This window comes from Plectropomus leopardus, chromosome 15 (assembly GCF_026936395.1).
Source record: "Plectropomus leopardus strain MGB_pleo_1.0 chromosome 15, ASM2693639v1, whole genome shotgun sequence".
NCBI lineage: Eukaryota > Metazoa > Chordata > Actinopteri > Perciformes > Serranidae > Plectropomus > Plectropomus leopardus.
This window is the reverse complement of record NC_142190.1, coordinates 29,312,461-29,331,485: the sequence shown is the minus strand read 5'-3', so window position 1 is coordinate 29,331,485 and position 19,025 is coordinate 29,312,461. Positions and strand designations below refer to the sequence as shown.

Genomic DNA, 19,025 nt, shown 5'->3' with positions numbered 1-19,025 from the left:
AAGTAAAAATAAACACAAATATATGCCATTGAAGTATAATAATAAAAAAAAACTGTTACAAGCTCAAAAAATACTCTGAGTATGGCTTACTCCGCGCATCGGGCGTATGTCTAAATACGGACATTCATCACTTACACTAGTTTTACCTGAACCGGGCGTTGTGATCAAATATAGTCTCACCATTTTTCACGCCAAAAAAACACTAATTTCACTAATCCTAAACAAACAAAACGTCTCTAAAACTTTAAAAGCACAACTATTTAAGCGTATAATGTGTGATTTTCATCAACTTACCATCGTTAGTTTCGACGTTACGACTGTCGGTGTGGGAGTAGGAAGGGGAATACAGCAGTACAGCCGTACTTCGCGCGTTCAGGTAAGAACAGGGAAGTTGGAAATGCTTTGTCCCGCTGTTGATTGGTCCGATGACGCGATGTCATGAGCTGTGACGTAGACTAATCTTCGCTGATTGGCCAAGAGAAGTCATGTGGCTCTCCGACCTCACTGAGACGGACTGAGCCTGAGGGATGAATGGGGCCTCATCCCCACGGCTGTATCCATCATTGTTCGCAAGTTAAAAGCAATTCAAGTCTTTGCACTCAAGTCCCCAAATTAAAATTGACAAGTCCTAAACTTTGAGTTTAAAGTCCTTAACAAGTCATAATGCACCTCATCACTGAAATTTAAGTTTACAAAAATCATGGTTATCCAAAAAAAGGGACAATTTTCTCTTCTACAAAAAGTTTGCTGCACATTAAAAAAGTGCTAGCTGGAGTTTAAACTCCATTCAAATATAATTTTTAGATGGCTGACAAACATGAAGGGAGAGACAGAAAGCAGAGAGAAAGTGAACACAAGAAGGTAAACAAAAGGTCAACAACACATCGATGTATAGTAGAGCTGCATTGTGTAGACAGCTATAGAAAATGAATTTATCTTACATTACGTGGAACGTTATCCACTAATGATTATGGTTACAATGTCATTACACACATTAAAATTCAGTGACTTTTCCAGGCCTGGAAAATGTGATTGCAAAATATTTTCAGGTCCATGTGTACACACACACACACACACACAGACACACACACACACACACACACACACACACACACACACACACACACACACACACACACACACACACACACACACACACACACACACACACACACACACACACTTTAGAGAAACAGAATGGCAACACTTCCACAGTATTTCTTTTTATTTAATCAATCTTGGTATAGTCCATTCAAACCCACAGTGTGTTTTAAGACATACAGAGACGTGTTTCTCGAGAACATGGAATGATGCGTCTTAACAGCCTCGTGCATCAACACTTAAGATTTTTAATTACTTTAACTGGTCATATGAGCACAGAATTCATGGCCTTAAACTATAGAGTGCAGGTGGGAATTCTGTTCAGAGAACATCTGTAAATCTTTGTTTGGAAAGTCATAAGGAACTCCTTGATAAAAAAAAAAAACAACCACCACAAAAAACTCATTTTGCAAATTCCTTCATGCATTCAGTCATTCACAGAGCAAGTTCTTAACCTTCGGCCTACTGGCTAGTAGTCAAGACGATACAAAGAACCTCAACGGACCAAGCTCCACTTAGGCCACTCAAAGCTGAAATGTGCTGCGTTCTAAACTTTAAAACGTAAATGCAGTTGCTAAATACCAAATGGTTGATTGATCACGGACGGTTTGTCGTCATGGGAGCTCGACCTTAAAAATCTCACAAAGCAGAAACATTCAAAACATTTCACAAAGTGCAGGTTTTTATATTCATGTTGGACAATACTAACACATTACTGGACTAAATTAAAATATTGATCATCATTGCTGTTGTAAGCCAAAACATCTGCTTTAACCAAAACTGACAAAAGATGTCATCATGGCCAGCATTAGCTGAAGTTCTATTGGCTCATTGTGCGTTGTTGTTGGTCTTGAATGTAACTTTAGAGTGTGTAACCATCTGATTATTGTTCCTGCATGAGGCCAAATGAACCTTTACTGTATCTATAAATCACAAAGATATCCTCCACACTCGGGTGCCAACAATCCTGTGAGAATTTTATTTACACATTTACAAAGATGCTAATTTGTGTGCTGGTTCTCCCGGGGTTTATTCAACAAACCGTTATCATTTCTCTGCCCTAATGAGAGGCTGATGGATGAGGGAGGACACCAGCGTGCACCACTCGCTCCATCTAGTCTCTTAAAGCAGGAGGGCAGGTGCAGCTGGATCAGATCAGAATTTATGACAAGTGTGAGGCACTGAGTTTGGCTTTGGAGGGTTTGAGAGGTGCTATGGGTATAAACAAGTCATAAAAAGAGTTAATAAAATTCACAGAGTGTTATTTGGCATCCATCATCGACTGTCTCCACTTCCACAGCTCTGTTATGACCTACGGAAAAAAATAAATATTAAAAAAAGTTATTATGATAAATCTGTTAACACAATGGCTAAAATATGTGACAGGGACAAAGTTTGTCTATTAGAAAAGGAGAATTAAAACCAACTGAGAACTTTATTTTTTAAATCAATATTTTTTTTAACTGCAATTTTATTACATTTTATTGCAAGAAATTTAGACTTTGATGCTTTTTACCCTTTTTTTGGCTGGGCAATACAGTGATATGATATGAAACTAAACCATCTTGGACATTATATGTTCAACATCCATCTTTTGGTTTTAAAGGCTGTTTTAAGTAAAATTATGTTATTTTCTGAACTTACTAGACTATTCTAGCTATTCTAATAACAATAATAATACTAATATTAATATGAATACTAATACAAACACGAATACTAATAATAACTTCAATTATATATCACAATTAAAAACAGTTTACAAAGTGTGATGACAAAGCAAAGAATAGGCAAGAAACCCCAGCGGAAATATTACAATAGAAGCCAAACGAAAACGCTAAACTAAGGTCAGACACGACTTAAATTTAAAAAAGACTGGAAGCAAATACATATTATAAAAATACAATAACAAAATAAAATCTGCAAACACTGCAAACATCAGACTGCATGAAAAGTTGAAACCTAAAAGGCAAATTAATAGATGACATCATATAAAAGCAAATCTATAAAAATGGGTTTAAAGTAGTAAGTTGGTCACTGGTTGTGCATGCCTTTTTACTTATTTACTTACTTATTATTTTCCTTTTCTACTAATTAATTTTGTCAACATTACTAAGGACTATTTATTAAAAAATAATAATAACAAAACTGCTGTTAAGGGAAAGGTACAAGGTACTTAAAGAATGCAGGTATAAGAAGGCGAAATGCCGAATAGGAGTGAATCTGGAACTGGTTTTTACTTTCACTGGTCCATAGTATACCATTAACATGTTTTTCTTTAGTTTAATTCAACTTTTTATGGCCAAAGAACTAGAAAAAAAATGTCCATGATAATTCCAGACAAGAACAGGTATACGACACTGACAGGCATTATAAATTTGTACTGTACCTTGGCGTCTGAGATTCTGTGACCGTTCTTCATAAAGTTCTCAAACTTGGGCTGAGTTTTAGGTAACTGTACTCCCTGTAAAATGGAAAGTACAAATGAGCAAATTCATGTCTTAAGTCATGTGTCACTCTTTCAGGTTAGAAAAAAACAAACAAACAAAAAAAAAAAAACAGTAAAATTGACAATAGTGAAACAAATTGTTTTAAAAAGGACCTCCGAGGACACCTACCTTCTTCACCACCTCCAGCAGCTTGGCTTTTATCTCAGGGATCGTTGCAGTTGATTTGGGAGTTGGTGGAGTTTTGGCGGACTTGTCACCTTTAGGGGTCTTCTCCTACAAGAAAATGATATTCATATACAATTTTTTTTCAAGAGACAATTTTAACATTCGGAGAAATTGGATAAGAGAAGGCACTTAAGATTTTGAAAATATTAACCCTTAGGGGCTGTATGGCGCATTTTTCATTCTTCCTGTTTTTTGATCATTTTTTGCTGTGTTCATGCATATGGCATACATTTTGGTAAGATTGCGTATTTTTGTTTAATCCTGGCATTTCATGCTCAGCTCCTACAATAAGTCTAAAACACACTGTGGAAACTAAATTGTTACCTTACAGACTGTTAAGTGCAAAAATGCTCCATTGAAACCCATTCATACTGCAGTGTGTGATTCCACAGCCATCAAAGCATAAAAACACGGATTGTATTTTTTCAGTGCCATTCTGGGCTTTTGCCTTGAAATTTGTACTATTTCCCACCTGATGAGGTCATTTTTTTAACCATATTTGGCATGTGGAGGAAATACATACAATACAACATATATGCTACTTCTGCTAGTGCATTTAAAAGGGCTAACATTCTGCAAATTAATGAGTATTTGATATTTATGATTAGGACTAATGTTGGTTAAAAAATTGCCCTCAATGAAGTAGAACATAATTTTAATGTTATGTAATGTTTTAATGTAATTTTTAAAGCTTTATTTTGAAAAGCACATTTTGTGCGCAGCGTGATAAGAGTGTGTCAAATATTAAAGAGGGCCCTAAGGGTTAATATACTGACTGCATGCAACAATGGCTGAATGAAGTGCCCACGTGGCGTTCAGGTCCAGTTTATGAAAATGACTGTTACCTGCTTTTTGGCTGGAGTGTTGGGTTTGGGACTCTTGCCATTCTGAGCTTGTTTGGACGGTGTTGGCTTTGCCTGTAACAAATAAACAGCTGTTAGTGAGAAAGGGACTGCAAGTTCATCCAGCTGGAACTGACACTGCTGCATCAAGTCGGTACTTGCCTTGACAGGGGACTCTTCTTCCTCACTTTCCTCGTCGTCGTCTTCATCATCATCTTCATCATCATCATCCCTACATTTTTTTTTTTAAAAGATAAAAAATCAAAAAAATCATATAAACAGTAGACCATCCAAATCCCAAAATGTTTAAGCATGGTTCACAATTACATTTAGAATTGATACGAATCATTTTGAGGTCAAACACCGGATAATATATTATCAAAAGTGACGTTTGTCCTTTAAATGCAATGTATGCTTCTTATTTAAGGTGGTGTACATGTAACAAGGAAGTTAATGTTATATTTCTTAAGATTCTGACTGCTCGCTTTTTTATAGCTTTATTTATAGCATTGACTTGTAACTTTTACTTTCAATACTTAAGTACTTTTAATATAATACAATTACTTTTAACACTAAAGTAGAGTGAATTTCAGATTCTTAAGACTTTTATTTAAGTAATATTCTAGTCAGTCATTTTCTGGTAAGATATTTGTAGTTTGTAGTATCTGTAGTTTCCAAGCTACTTTAATGGCAAGTATTAAACATCGGCCAACATAGAGCTGATGAAAGAGAAAACCCTTTTTGAAAAAAAAAAAGAAAAAGAAAAAAGAAAAGATGACAATAATTTCAATTCTGCTTTAATCTGCATTTGTTTCACAGAGAATAAACAGAAAAGCTTTAGATCTCAGGCTGGGTTAAATCAATAAGTATTCATTTCGTCTAACATTTACTCTAAATCAGAGTTCAGCAAAACTAGGTTTAAAATGTGTAAAATCTGGTAGAGCTCGACAGCACATTTTAAAACTCTTTGCTTAGTAAATCAAAGTTTATTGACATGAATGAAAATTAAATAGTTTGAACAGTATGGAAATGCTTGCATACCCAAATTAAAAATAAACGTGCATGTTGTTGAGAACTAGTAAATATGAAATTATAGAGAGTGAGGAGATTTTCTTTTGGCTGCTCTGTATTCCTTACATAGAAGTAGAAAAAGGTCAGCACACTTTTAAGCTCCAAATGGGCCATTTTTTTTATTGAATTCAGGCAATTTTTTTTGCCTGAATAGATATTGTAGATCAAAATGTTGCCTTGTGAAAACAATAAAAATTTGCTCATTGGGATCTTAACAGTGTGCAAACCTTTTTATATTTTTATGCAGCTAGTATCTTTTTTGGTCCTGCACCTGTATGGATTTTTACTGGATGTGTGCTTACTAGTTCCTCTTTTGGCTGCTCTGTATTCCTTGACAAAATCTTAAATCATTTGAGAGCTAAAAAAGTCAATTAGCTTGATGTTGTGGCTCAGTAGAGAACCTCGAATTAAGCCTCCTTTAAAAGACTAATGGGCTGAATTAATGAAGCAATATGGCCCCCCAAAAATAAATGGTTAAAAAAATGGACAACAGCACAGCAAAGAAATAAAGACATTGCCTAACAGCAACTAGCACTCTGCTTTTACTTTTATTTTCTTTCACTGCTGTGTTTGACAGTTGGTTTAATCTTCATGTTTAGCTCAATAACAGTTTCCTTGCTGAACTGGTATCTTGAGAGAAATTCAACAGCATCATAAAACTCATTGAGTTGCGTCTGAGCCTTAACCTCTCTGAGGAACTTGATAGTTTACTAAATCCATTTCAAAAAGTTAAACCTCCTCAGGTAGTTCAAAGTTAAGATTTAAAGTTTTAGTGCAACAGAATAACTTCAATTAGGTATGAAGCAAACGTTTAATAGAGGTTGACAGGTTTAAATGTAACCTTCCGTAATTTGAGGCTGCTTTTAAAGTTAGGTGCAATGTGATTTAAAGTTAAACCTTAATTTAATCGGGTGTAAAGATCAAATCTTGCTACTGCGGTCCAACCTTAGAACGTTTCCACTGAATTTGTATTAGTGTGTATTTATAAAAATAGGAACGGTCTGTAATTGTGTGTGTAGAGCCTGAGACTCACTCATCATCGTCATCTTCATCCTCCTCATCGTCATCGTCATCCATTTCCATTTTCATTTTTTTCTGTAAGGAAGCAAAACCTCAGTTATAGTCACTGGAATTTTAGACAGATTTAAATGACTATTTCAAAAATTGAAGGACGTGCACTTTACACATAGAAATGGCACTTTGCACTATACAGTTTACATTGCTGGTGTTACTGCACTTTCACCCTGTGTATAAATTGTTGTATTATCTTTATTGTCCTTCCCTCTTCACCCTATTCTTTCTTTCTTTCGTCTGTTATCTGCTAAGGAACTACAGATGTAAATTAAAGCTGCAAGCAGCAATGACAGGGCCCTCACACCCCCACGTATGTCGGGGTACTGGTGGGACTCCAGCTAAAGCGGTCGTTCATTTCTGTGAAAGTCAGATAATGTATGCAGAGAGTTTGGACCCTGGAATGAGCTATTTGACACGGTGTAGTACTTTCAGCGGTCACTAGGTGACAGTGGAGGGGACACAAATTCCACGTTATAGGAGATGGCGCTATTACAACTAGTGAATATTGTCATATAGATGCGTTCAGGGTGGAACCCTTATAAAACCTATGAGGTTTCAGGCAGATCGGACAATGAACACCAAAGTTAGAACAATGTCCTGTTTTGTTGCGAAACATCAAAATTCAATGCCCGTTGCAGGAATACCGTAAAAGTTCCTTTGATGATGACTTTCAATAGGAAAGGTTTTAACATTATACAGACAGAATTTCAACTGGATCCAATTAATTGTGTGAGGCAAGTTCACAAAAGTATTAAAAAAAAAACCCAGTATTTCCTGTGGCCACAAGGTGGCGCCATCATGGCTAATGAATATTCACATACAGATGTGTTCAGGGCGGGACCCTTATCAAACCTATGAAGTCTCAGGCAGATTGGACAATGTACACCAAAGTTACAACAATTTCCTGTTTTATGGTGAGACATCAAAACGGTATGCCAAGCCATGGGAAAACCGTAAAAGCTTTATGCGGACCTGTGATAAATTTTAATCACCAAGGGCTTGAGAATGGACACACCACATTTGAAGTCGATCGGATTAATTATTAATTATCGAATTAATTATGTAGGACAAGACGGCAAAAACAGGAGGCGAAAATGAGCACAAAATTCAAAATGGCCGACTTCCTCATGGGTTTGGGGGGTGGGTCCAAGAGGCTTTTTTGTGCATGTGGGCATGATACATAAGTGTACCAAATTTTGTAATTGTAGGTGAAACCAGCCATTGGGGCTATACGCTAGGGGGTGCTAACCAAAAACACCAAAATACTAAATTTTTCACCAGGCCAGACATGTGTACCAAGATTCATGAGTTTTTGAGTATGTTTAGACCTCCAAAAATGCGATTCATTTGCATTCCAAGAGGGTCCTTGCACCGGTTGGTGCTCTGGCCCTAATTAGCAGTCCTGCTAACTCTGGTAATTTTACATTTGTATTTCATTCTAATGTTCATTAATATGATGTTTCCCTTTTAAATGAACACTGAAATAAAACAAACCTGAGACTTGAGAGCCGGGGACGTGGCAGGCCTTTTCTTTGATGTTTTGACATCTTCCTCCTCCTCTTCTTCGTCATCTTCGTCATATTCTTCAAATGCCTGATCGGCCTCCATCACTTTGAGAACAATTTAGAAATGTCACAATAGATTTAAACGACAACCAAAGACAAGGATATGCTGTGTTTAAAAAAAAAAAAAAAACCTCAATAATCAGAAACTGAGAATATGCCCCGGAACACTTAAAACGTCTATGATCTTGTGAGAAATACTCACTGACAAGATGTTGCCCACTGATGTGGATCGGACCGGCACCTGCTTTCAGACGAAAAACTGCTGGAGGTGTGATTGTGAAACCACCGAGACACACCTGCAACAAACACTCACATTAACACACACACCTCCATGTTTTACAGTGTTGTGGTGCATTCTGAGGATTTGGAGTTCCACAGTTTTAAGATGTTAATGGTTGTTAATATTTGAGTTATATAGAGCAGCCATTACAAGAATGAAAAGTTCATTAGAAAATTAGTAGCATGATCAACTGATACAGCCTTACACTTGTGTGGGTCGAAACACTGAGAAGACACTTTGTTAGAACATCTCTACCTAAACACAGAACGGAATAAATTTACTTACACTTGGAAGGGTGGAGGGCTTTAGTGAGACCAGTGCTGCCTTGATTTTCTGCCCCTCCGTGTCTTGTCCTTCGACTTCCACCATGTGAAGTTCATCCTTCGTACTGGGGTCCACACAGGCCTACAGGGGACAAGGCAGCAGTTTGACTGTAATACCTCTATTCCACCAAAATAAGGGCATACACACAGGTAACACTGAAAAAAAATTGACTATAAAGCAGAGCTGTGTACACAGAAAGGACAAGTGTTCTTTCTGTGTGTGTATGTGTGTGTGTCTGTGTTTTTTTTCTGTCTTAGTTTTACTATCAATATTGGCGTACAGCCCACTTGCTAATGTAGCCCAAGTTTCCACAGTGCCTGTCCGAAACTGTGAACTAATAAATGGTCCAGAGCCATACAGAGAAGAAGCTCAGTCCTTTTAAGGGAGTTTTTAAGAAATCACCAGCACATGAAGTCCTGTTAGATTGCTCCTCTGACGCACCTCTGACACAATCAGGTGTGCAGAGATTTTCTTCAATTTTGTTTTAAATTAAAAAATTTCAGGGAGGGATAAAAACATATAATCACCGGCAGGGGCGTAGCACCAAATACTGCATTAGCTAATGCAGAATGCAAAAGCTGTGTCTGTGCTCTGTACTTTTACACTCTTAGGATTTTTGAAGATTTATTTATTTTTTACAAAGTCAGTCTGCTATCGTTCCCTTTCCGTATTTCTGTGCTTCTCACACAGAACTCAGAAAGATGAATCTATGTGTAGGGGTAGAGTAATATGTTGGTCTTCCAAAGAAAATAATTATGTACAAATAAATCTAAGAGCTTCAGGAAAGGCAGGTTTATTCAGATTCTTTCAACACAGTTGCAATTTCAACATATTTGCAGACGTGAAAACAGAAAACAGACTAAAAATATTTATTAGAATACAATATAATATAATCAAAATGTTTACTTGACCCCTAGTTTTCTTTCTTTTTTTGCAAATGAATTGAGTTTTTGAGAGCTTTAACATACACAAAAAGTCACCAAATTATGCACATGCATCAGAACTGGTGTTAATATACATATTTCATAGGTCTCATGTTTGGGTATAAGAAAATGCCAAGCCTGGGGTTTCTACTTGTTTGACACCATTTTTGGCATATGAGGTCCACTTAGAGGCTTAATACTGATAATCCATCATTTCTTTCTGAGCTCTTTGTGACACCAGAAAAGATACTTCTAAATGCATCACTGGATTTTTTTTCTTTGGATACTGACCGATTCAGCAAACTGAATGTGAGAAACAAAAGTTCACGGCTATTCTGATAATGACTGTAAATTAAGATGTTTGTGCCTGAAAACTACTGTCAGGTAAAAAAGCTAAACACTGACTTTGCTGGTGGAGCATTGAGTTAAGACTCAGATTGTGTTTTAAGCTAAGGTATGTAATTATATCAATGAATATAGTAATTATTTTTGATAAAGACACTGAATGTAACTGACACACTTTTTTAAGCAATGTTTTCTTCAGTTAACTTGTTTGCAAACCTTTGTGCACAGTGGGTGCAATGGCCATGCAATGAGACATCTCTAACTGTGTCAAACTGTAAAATTTCTTTTTCAATATTAAACAAAGAAGAAACCATACATCGTGAAAAGTGGTTTCAGAATCATCAAAAATGGTGATCAGCAGAGAAATGGAGAAGTACGAGCCCTGTTTTAAACACCTCAGATCTCAGTGTACTTACCATCCGTAGATCTAGCTGATGCTCAAAGTCGTCATCCTCAGGATTGAACACCACCTCCTTTCCAGCTTCCAGCACACAACCTGATGACAAGATTTCAAATTAAAATTCCAACATTATAGACTAAGTGCCCCCACATCAGCAGTTTCTGATATCTCAGTCAGAATGGTTTGTCATTTGTGTTGAGAAAAAAAGTGAGGGAGGTGACCTCATTGAAGGACGCTCTACCTTCATCGCAAAATCATTTGTAAAGTGCTATATTCCAAATGCACACAAGAGGGAGCTTTGCACACTACTGATGAATATTTCCACATGGCCTTGGCATGGGGGAATACACCAAATGTGGGACAGACAATTCAAATAATTCCACTTAAAACTACAAAGTTCAAACTGACACAACTAAAATTTAACAGTGGTACTTTGTAATGAATGTTTCGACCTACAGCACAACAGGAGATAAATATTTAAATATACTTCTGAGTGCAGTCATTGAGAATATAGTTATGAAGACGTTTAACCATAAAGTTAAGATTTTACAGAATTCCTTATCTCCTAGCTGGAATACTATTCTCAAAGTGATATGGTATTCCTAATTACTGGAATAAAATTATTATCACATATAACACATGAAAAAAGAAAGTAAGATTTAAGACACCTTTGACCCTTTGAAACATGGATCGACAGCAGTTTCCTTGTGCGGCATCCAGACACAGAAAGTAACAGATACATAATAAGTAAGAATAGAATTTAAAAAAAAAAAAACTTCACAAGAGCACAAGTCTACGTATGATTAAGATAGGTGCTCAGTTTTCTCTTGTTTTAATGATTGAATAAAGCGCAAGACTCAGTGTATCATATTAACATAATATAGAACAATATGGTACATTTTGATACAGTATGGGAATGCTACAGTTAAAGTGTCAAATAACACAATACATAGTATAGTGCAACAACATAACTGTAGTAGTTTAACAACATAAGATACAGGCTAACATTTTATTATAAACAATATACTATAATAATTATAATGATAAGAACATTAAACAATATTACTAATAATTATAACTACTATGTGTAGTATAGCAATGCAGCAATTTTTCAGGACTGTTATTCTTAACTTATTTTTCCAACTTGAATGTAGGCTATATTTATAATGTGACACATATTGTATATATCCTTATTGTTATTCTTTCTTATGTATATCTATGTTGGTCTTTGTACAAATATGTATATTTTTAACTTACATACTACTTTACCCCCCCCCCCCAATCTCTGTTAAATTCAGCATATGTGTCTGCAGACTACACTGAAATCATGTCTAAATATCGTTTTAATCCCACGAGGATCGGTTAGTCTGGGTAACAGGACGGAGAGCTACACATGATCCGAGGAAACACTCTTAGTGTGACTTATCTTTATTAGTCGAACCAGGAAAATAAAACATCCTAAAGTGTTTTCTACGAAAGATCCAAAAAATAAAAAGGAAAAGAAATGACCTAATTGGAAGTTAAGTGGGTCTAGCCAACGTCACATTAGCCTATGAATGAAGCGGAGGGAGTGAACAGGTCCACATGTGATTGAACCCACGTTGAGGTGGTTTTACCGGCGAGCTAAAGCTGTCATGTCAAAATTTGGCCAACAGTGAGCAATTAATAAAATATATAGTTCATAAGTGAAACTATAAGACAATTCAAACCTCAAGTGGAAAGGAATAAGTTTAAATTATTAATAGTTCGCCAAACATGAGCGCCGCCATGTTGGTAGTCAAACACGTGTATGTCTGCAGCCTGATGTGAACCCGCGCTGTTCAACTCGCTCTCACCCTCCTGACAACATATCTCTACAAAACTTATAGCTTATTTACTTACTTTAAATATTTTGATATGAAAATAAGACCAATACCTTCCATTATAGGAGCACACGCAGCTACGTTTACTCGTTTTCTCTAATCAGCAGTCAAACATGAGGACACGTAACGTTACTTCAAATAAACACATTGAAGTCAAAGAAGACACGCGGAAGTTAGCTCACCGTAAAGGAAGTTCTGTGGCGCCATTGTTTCCTCGTCAATGCCGTTCATTTTTAGGGATTAAAAGCTGACAACTTGCTGCTTGTCTGCAGTGGAGGAACAACCAACTACTAACTTCTACTAACCCACTGACTAACGTGCTATTCCGCCTCCTCTCTTCTTCGCTTTCCTCTTTCTCTTCTTCTCTGATTTAATTGCGACTCGCGAAACGTGTATAGCTGCCTACCGCTGCCTAGTGTTGCGGAATAGTAACAACAGGGTGCAGGTAATAGAAACGGTTTTAAGGGAGGAAAAAGGGCAAAGAAAAACAACAGCAATAAATAAATAAATAAACAACAAAATAGCAAAATATACTAGGCCTAGGCTGTATCTTAGTCCTTTGGAACCTGAGCAAATTATCTTGATTTCTTAAAATAGCACGAGAAGAAGGCAATGAACAATGACCGAAAAAATGAGCCAAAAAATATTTAAAAAACAACAATTAAAAAACAATAACAAAGCAAAATAATAACCTGAAAATTATTAAAATTAAATTAAATTAAATTTAATTTAAAAATTACATTTACAATGGGAAGAAAAGAAAGTTAAAAAACAACAAGGAAATGACAAAAATGAAATGAAAAAAGTTTTTAAAAATGTTTAATAATTCTGTAACATTATTTTAAATATGTAATAATTATGAATGTACCATTTTGATTAGGGTTGAAAGGTTTAAATACTTATAAAAGGGGTGTGAAAACAGCACAACAAAAATGATGTCACTCTAGGTTTCAGAGGGTTAAAATTGAATCCACTAGGTTATCTTTTAGGGAAAGAGAGCATTGCAGCATCTCACTTATCACTTAAATCTTGTTTAAGCTCATATATCTGGTCTGACTTGGTCCTAATTTAGCGTAAAAATGGACGTTGACAATTGGGCTGTGTTTAGACCGTCTGGATACATTTATATCCAGATGTGTGTTTTTTTTCTGGGACAAATGTAAACTGCCCAGTAACTCAGACTGACCCCGCGGTGCCTACTGTGTCATGAGCATGCTGTGAACCGCCACATTTTGAACGTTTCGACCGATAACTTTCTGGAACTTTCTGAACATAAACTAGGTGAACCTTTCAGTTGGTGGAACTTTCTGGACCGTTAACATTCTAAAGGAGTCCTTCTCATTTGGTGAGTATTTCAGAAAACTTCCAACATTGTCGATGCCATTATTGCGGTTAAAAAAGGCAGTATTATTTTTTCTTTTAGATGTATTACTGATGTATTTGAACCTATAATATCATGCCGTAGTGAAAATTGTTTCTTTGTGATTGGAAAACTAGTATATTTTGGACAATTTGAAACTGTTTTTAGTAAGATCAGTACCACTGATGCGATGCTGCACCAGGAAAAACAGATGTGGGGGGGGTGATTTCAACATAACATGAGGTCCCTAGATAATAATAGTCCTGTGCGAATGGGCCTTATGTCTATATTGTGTTTTTGTCCCCTGTGCCACGACTATCCCTCTATATCTCCTTATTCTTTGTCTTTCTACCAGTCCACACTGGTCCATGCTACATGGTCTACATGGTCCATGCTGGACTTCTGGACTCCAGTCTGCTACCTCTGGTTCACACACTTGACCGAGCAAACTTGATCTACGAATAGTAAGGGCCATTTTTACTTTCTTTTAAGTCTGTGTTGTGGTTTTGGTTGGCTGTCGTGCCGACCGATCTGTTTGATTATTGATCGTGTCCGCCGTGTCATGACTATCCATTTCTCATGTCTGTAACTATGCCTTATCTCTGGTTTTACCTCTCTATCTCTCTGTCTATCTCTATTCCTCATCCGTTTTTATCTGTATATAACTGCCGTGCCCTGACTATCTCTCCATATCTTCTCTATCTGCTGTGAGATTTAAATGTCATTCACATTTTGCCATCTTAGAATTAGAGTTTCTCTCTGCTTTCTGAGCAGTTTTTGGGATATTGAGCTTCAAAGTTTTGCATTCCAAATAGAAAAAATTATACAAACCTTTTTTTCTTTTCTCAATAAAAAATCTCCAAATACATATTGCATATACATATACATATACACACATACATATTTTACGAAACACCTAACATTGTGTTAATAAGATATAATAGAATAAGAACAATACTTTTGACAAAAATGGTCGGATAGAACCTCATAATGCTTAGGTGGCGATTTTTGTTGTGTTTGGGTGGTTTGATTATCTGTCACGACCGCCCTGCCATGACTATCTGTTGTCTATCAACTTGGATCTATTAGTTCAGATACAATATTGTCAATATTGAATATTGTACTCTGTTGTTATTATTTATTACACACATACACACCCGCACACATGCACACAAAGGACCTACAGACATGCATTAGTTCTAGAGAGATGTCAGACTGATGAAGCTGAAACATAGTCAGAGTTCCAAGCAATTAAAGCTTTAGTGCCTTGCTCAAAGGCACCATCCTCCAGTTTCCATGTCAAGTCCCTGCAGACTGAACTATCACCGCCGAGCAAGATCTACAAAAAGTAAGTCCCATTTTTATTTTTCATGTTGGTGTTGTGTTTTTCTCTCTATCTCTGGCTCATCTCTCTTGCCTCTCACAAAACATATAGAGTGTTTTTATTTTCTTGAAATCTGTCATGTGTTTTTGGTTGGTCGCCATGCTGACTTATCTTTTGGAATGATCTTGTATGGCTGCCATGCCATAACTGTCTGTTATGCTTCTATATTTTTTTATAGCTTGAATCAATATTGATACAACAGGAGTCGCCTCCTTAGAGCGTGTAGGCTGTGTCCTCCGAAGGATACAGACCCTGAATTGGGACACAGCTCAGGTCTGTCATAAATTTCTCAGTGTCTGTCTTATAAATGATTTGGCCTTGCCTTTTCCAAAATGAACTCTCATTATTTCGTCATCATTGAACCCTTCAGTACCTTAGCAGATTTTAAAAACATTAGAAGAGGGTGACAAGCAGTTTAACAAGACATATAGAAAAGAAAAAATAAAAGTAAAAAAATATATATATTGAACTTTTTTCTGTATCACCATTTTAAATACAGAATTAAGAGAATAAAAATCTATTTTCTGGAAAAAAAAATAAGATTAATAAACTAATGAAGATTATTAGATTTTCAGATTACCCCCCCCCCCATTTTATTTTTTCAACTGCAGTTTAAGTGACTCTTCTTGCAGGGTGCTCATTATATGTTTTCAGTTTCTTTTTTTGTTAAAAGTTTTTGTTGTTTCTGAGGTTTTAAAGGCATCCTTACGCAGCACAAGAAAACTGATCCCAGTCGAGGGGTTAAAGAGTTCATTTCAGTGCTCTCCCCTTTTTATTATATTTTTTACTTTTTTCTTCCTGCAAAAAATACACCTCTAACAGAAAAGCAACAAGATGTGTAGAAAAGAAACGGCGCCACCCACTGGACCACAATGTGTAGAGCACACAGCTCAGTCGCAGTTATTCCACTCAGTGGTTTGCTTGCTTTCAGTGACTCATCTTAGAACTGTAATTCTTCTTCACCACTAAAGATAGCAGATGGGAGAAAAAAAAATTATGAAATATGTGATTTGGGGGAAGTGGAAAGTGCACACACGGTGATGACTGAAGAGTTTTTCCCCAGATGCTGAATGGGCAAAACACAATACTTCAGCCCAGGTGATCAAAACTTGCAGTGGTTGTTGCAGTAAGGACAATGTGGATTATTAAATTAGGATTTATTTATTATTTCTCATGTGTAAATTTTATAAATATTTGTGTCAGTAATTTATTACCTGAAAAGCACATATCTATGTATACATTGTCAGTCTGATCAAATTTGTAGGCCTAACCTGAAGACGCTGTAGGCAAGGCAAAGCAGCTTTACTTGTTTTGTACATTTCATAAATGGCAATTTAAAGGGGTTTACAGCTCAATAAAATATAAAACATTTTAAAGGATAGAGACCTACAGTGAAATTACAAAGAGAAAGATGTAAAAGGCAACATTAATTACAAAATGATTCAATTAAAAAATCACCATTAAAAAATGCAAAAGTGCAAGGACAAAAAGATTATTTTAAGTGTTTAAAATCAAGTTTAAAAATATTTTTGCAGTCATTAGCGGGTGGAGTTGGCAGAGTAAAAAAGGAATGTTTTAGCTTTAACATATTTAATGCACAGTATTTCAAAAGACGTCTACGTGAAGGAAAGTTGGATCTTTATCCCTGAAGCTTCTCCTGACTGTAATTTCTTCATCCAATTTGGACCCCTGATTGTAGATTAAATTAATGTGTGGTGTTAATGTGCTCTGCATGTTAATTATCCATTGGGGAAAAATTAAACGAGAAAAAACCCCAGAGAAGAACCTCACCACCATGAGCTAAATGGAGTGCTTCAAAAGTTCCTGCGGCTAAATGGCAACAGAACAGAGGTTTTGCTAAATGGTCCACACTGTGTGACTGAAGTGCTTAAATACCAACTGGGTACCACTCTGCAAGAAAAGTCATATTTGACGCAAAGCTGACATTTGAATGAGGCCAAGAAAGTTATTCAAGCTTGTTTTCTGTCATTATAACCATCTCAGAAACAAAATATTTTCTGTCTTCAGTGATATGGCGAAGGTCCCTAATCCATGGTACTATTTTTTCGAGATCTTACTATTGCAACTGTATGTTGCAGCCGTAGTCAGAAGCATCTTTCACATCTCCAGCTGGTTCAAAATTTTTAATGAGCATTAATCCTTTGAAACTTCTGCAAATTGGTTTTATTTCTTTAAAAAACATAGAGAACAAAGAAACAAACAAAAAATGACCCAAAAAGTGCTGAAATAGTATATATTTTCTTTTATTCTTTTTTCTCTTATTTATTTTTAAATATAAAATTATGACAATTATAAATCGGGACATTTTCCCTTTTTTTTGGTGTGATGATTATATGATAATTCTCCCTCTTTTGAAACTATTTTGTGCTCAAATTTATTGTTACATTTTACTTTTTTTTTTTTTGCAATTTGTGGGACATATCTAGTCAAGTTGGTTATTGCCTTACCCCCACCATGTTATCAAAAAAAACCAAAAAAAAAAACCAATCTGCTCAGTCTTCAATGGGCCAAATAGCTTGTGAGAGACACCAGGTTCCCACGGGTTAACAAAAAGGAGCATTATTATACCTGCCTTATACCTGCTCTGCGTCAATGCAATAAATAAAAAAATGTAGCTATTACTCACTATACTTGATCTACACATCTACACATGCATACAAGAAAGAACAACTGAAGTAAGACATCACTCATTTTAAGAATTGACATTTTTATTCTTATGGCTTAGAATTATTTTTTTATTTGTGAGATTTAATAACTGAACTGTCCAAACCAAGATACGAGAGACCAAAGGGTGTGATGTCACAATGACGTACCATAAAAGCTGCTCCACTGACAGAAAAAAAGAACGGTGATGAATATTTCAGTGCTACTATATCCCAGTGAGTTTTTTTATTATGGTGATGCTTTCAAACTCTGACTCACAGAAAACCATCTGCAGGCAGCTGCAGGAGTCTGTCACTCGGTTCTGTCTGCAGCCGTACGTCAGCGTGACATCACAGATTTGGTTTGCATGAAGGAGACAGTGCCAAATGTTCACTGATACAAATGGGGCTGTTCTCAGTCTCATTAAATATCACATTCCAAAGCTGACATTCAGTGGTATTTCCCTGCAAAGGCTAGAAACTTTCTCAGGATTTCATTAGAGTGACCCAGCAAGCACCATGTGCAGCCAAGTTTCCAGAAGAAAGTGTTGGCATTGTATGTTGCAAACCACAAATACCCAAAATTTACACGTTTCATACCTATCTCGACATTTCCTAAGTTTTCAAAATATATACACTGACTTTGTCATCGGAATGTGGAGGGGATGATGGATGGTGTGTCACCAGGTGAGGGGGGGTGCCTCCCAAGCTGATCACCATTCAGGACCAACAATCACAAATCATTTCTGTGTTTCCAGCTACTTATCAGGCATCAGAATTGGGTTTTACTAGCAGCCTAGATTTTTATTTAATCTGTAGCTGTTTTTCCAGTGGTTTTTAGACCCAAAACATGGGTATTTTTAATGACCAGTTGCTATTTTTCCTGCAACTTTTTAGGATTTTTTTCAGCCCTAATTGCAACTGTTTATCATGAACCTGTCACTGTTTTTCCAGTGGCTTTTCAGCATGTCAGTTGTGGATGTTTTTTGGGATCCTGTTGCTGGTTTCAGTGGCTTTTCAGCTTGAAATTGTGGATGATTTTTAGGAATCTGTCGCTGTTTTTCCTGATGCGTTTTAGCACCCAAATGCGAGTGCATGTTTAGGAATCTGTCGCTGTTTTCCCAGCAGCTTTTCAGCCGTAATTGTGGTTGTTTTTTAT

General features: G+C 36.3%; 1 protein-coding gene across 2 annotated transcripts; it reads right to left on the bottom strand.

The window, feature by feature from the left end:
- Positions 1-1,207: 1,207 nt before the first annotated feature.
- Positions 1,208-12,807, bottom strand: npm1a (nucleophosmin 1a). 2 transcript variants are annotated; one of them, XM_042499957.2, is made up of 11 exons: positions 12,642-12,802; positions 10,614-10,693; positions 8,891-9,010; positions 8,528-8,621; positions 8,255-8,370; positions 6,720-6,781; positions 4,778-4,847; positions 4,619-4,690; positions 3,717-3,821; positions 3,488-3,562; positions 1,208-2,413 (listed from the first exon to the last, which is right to left on the bottom strand). In XM_042499957.2, exons 1-11 carry the CDS (start codon positions 12,688-12,690, stop codon positions 2,363-2,365), a joined length of 894 nt encoding a protein of 297 aa, XP_042355891.1. In that variant the 5' UTR covers positions 12,691-12,802; the 3' UTR covers positions 1,208-2,362. The 2 variants fall into 2 exon arrangements, with proteins under 2 accessions (XP_042355891.1, XP_087944840.1); XM_088088714.1 differs by having other exon boundaries at positions 4,619-4,847; positions 12,642-12,807.
- Positions 12,808-19,025: the final 6,218 nt, after the last annotated feature.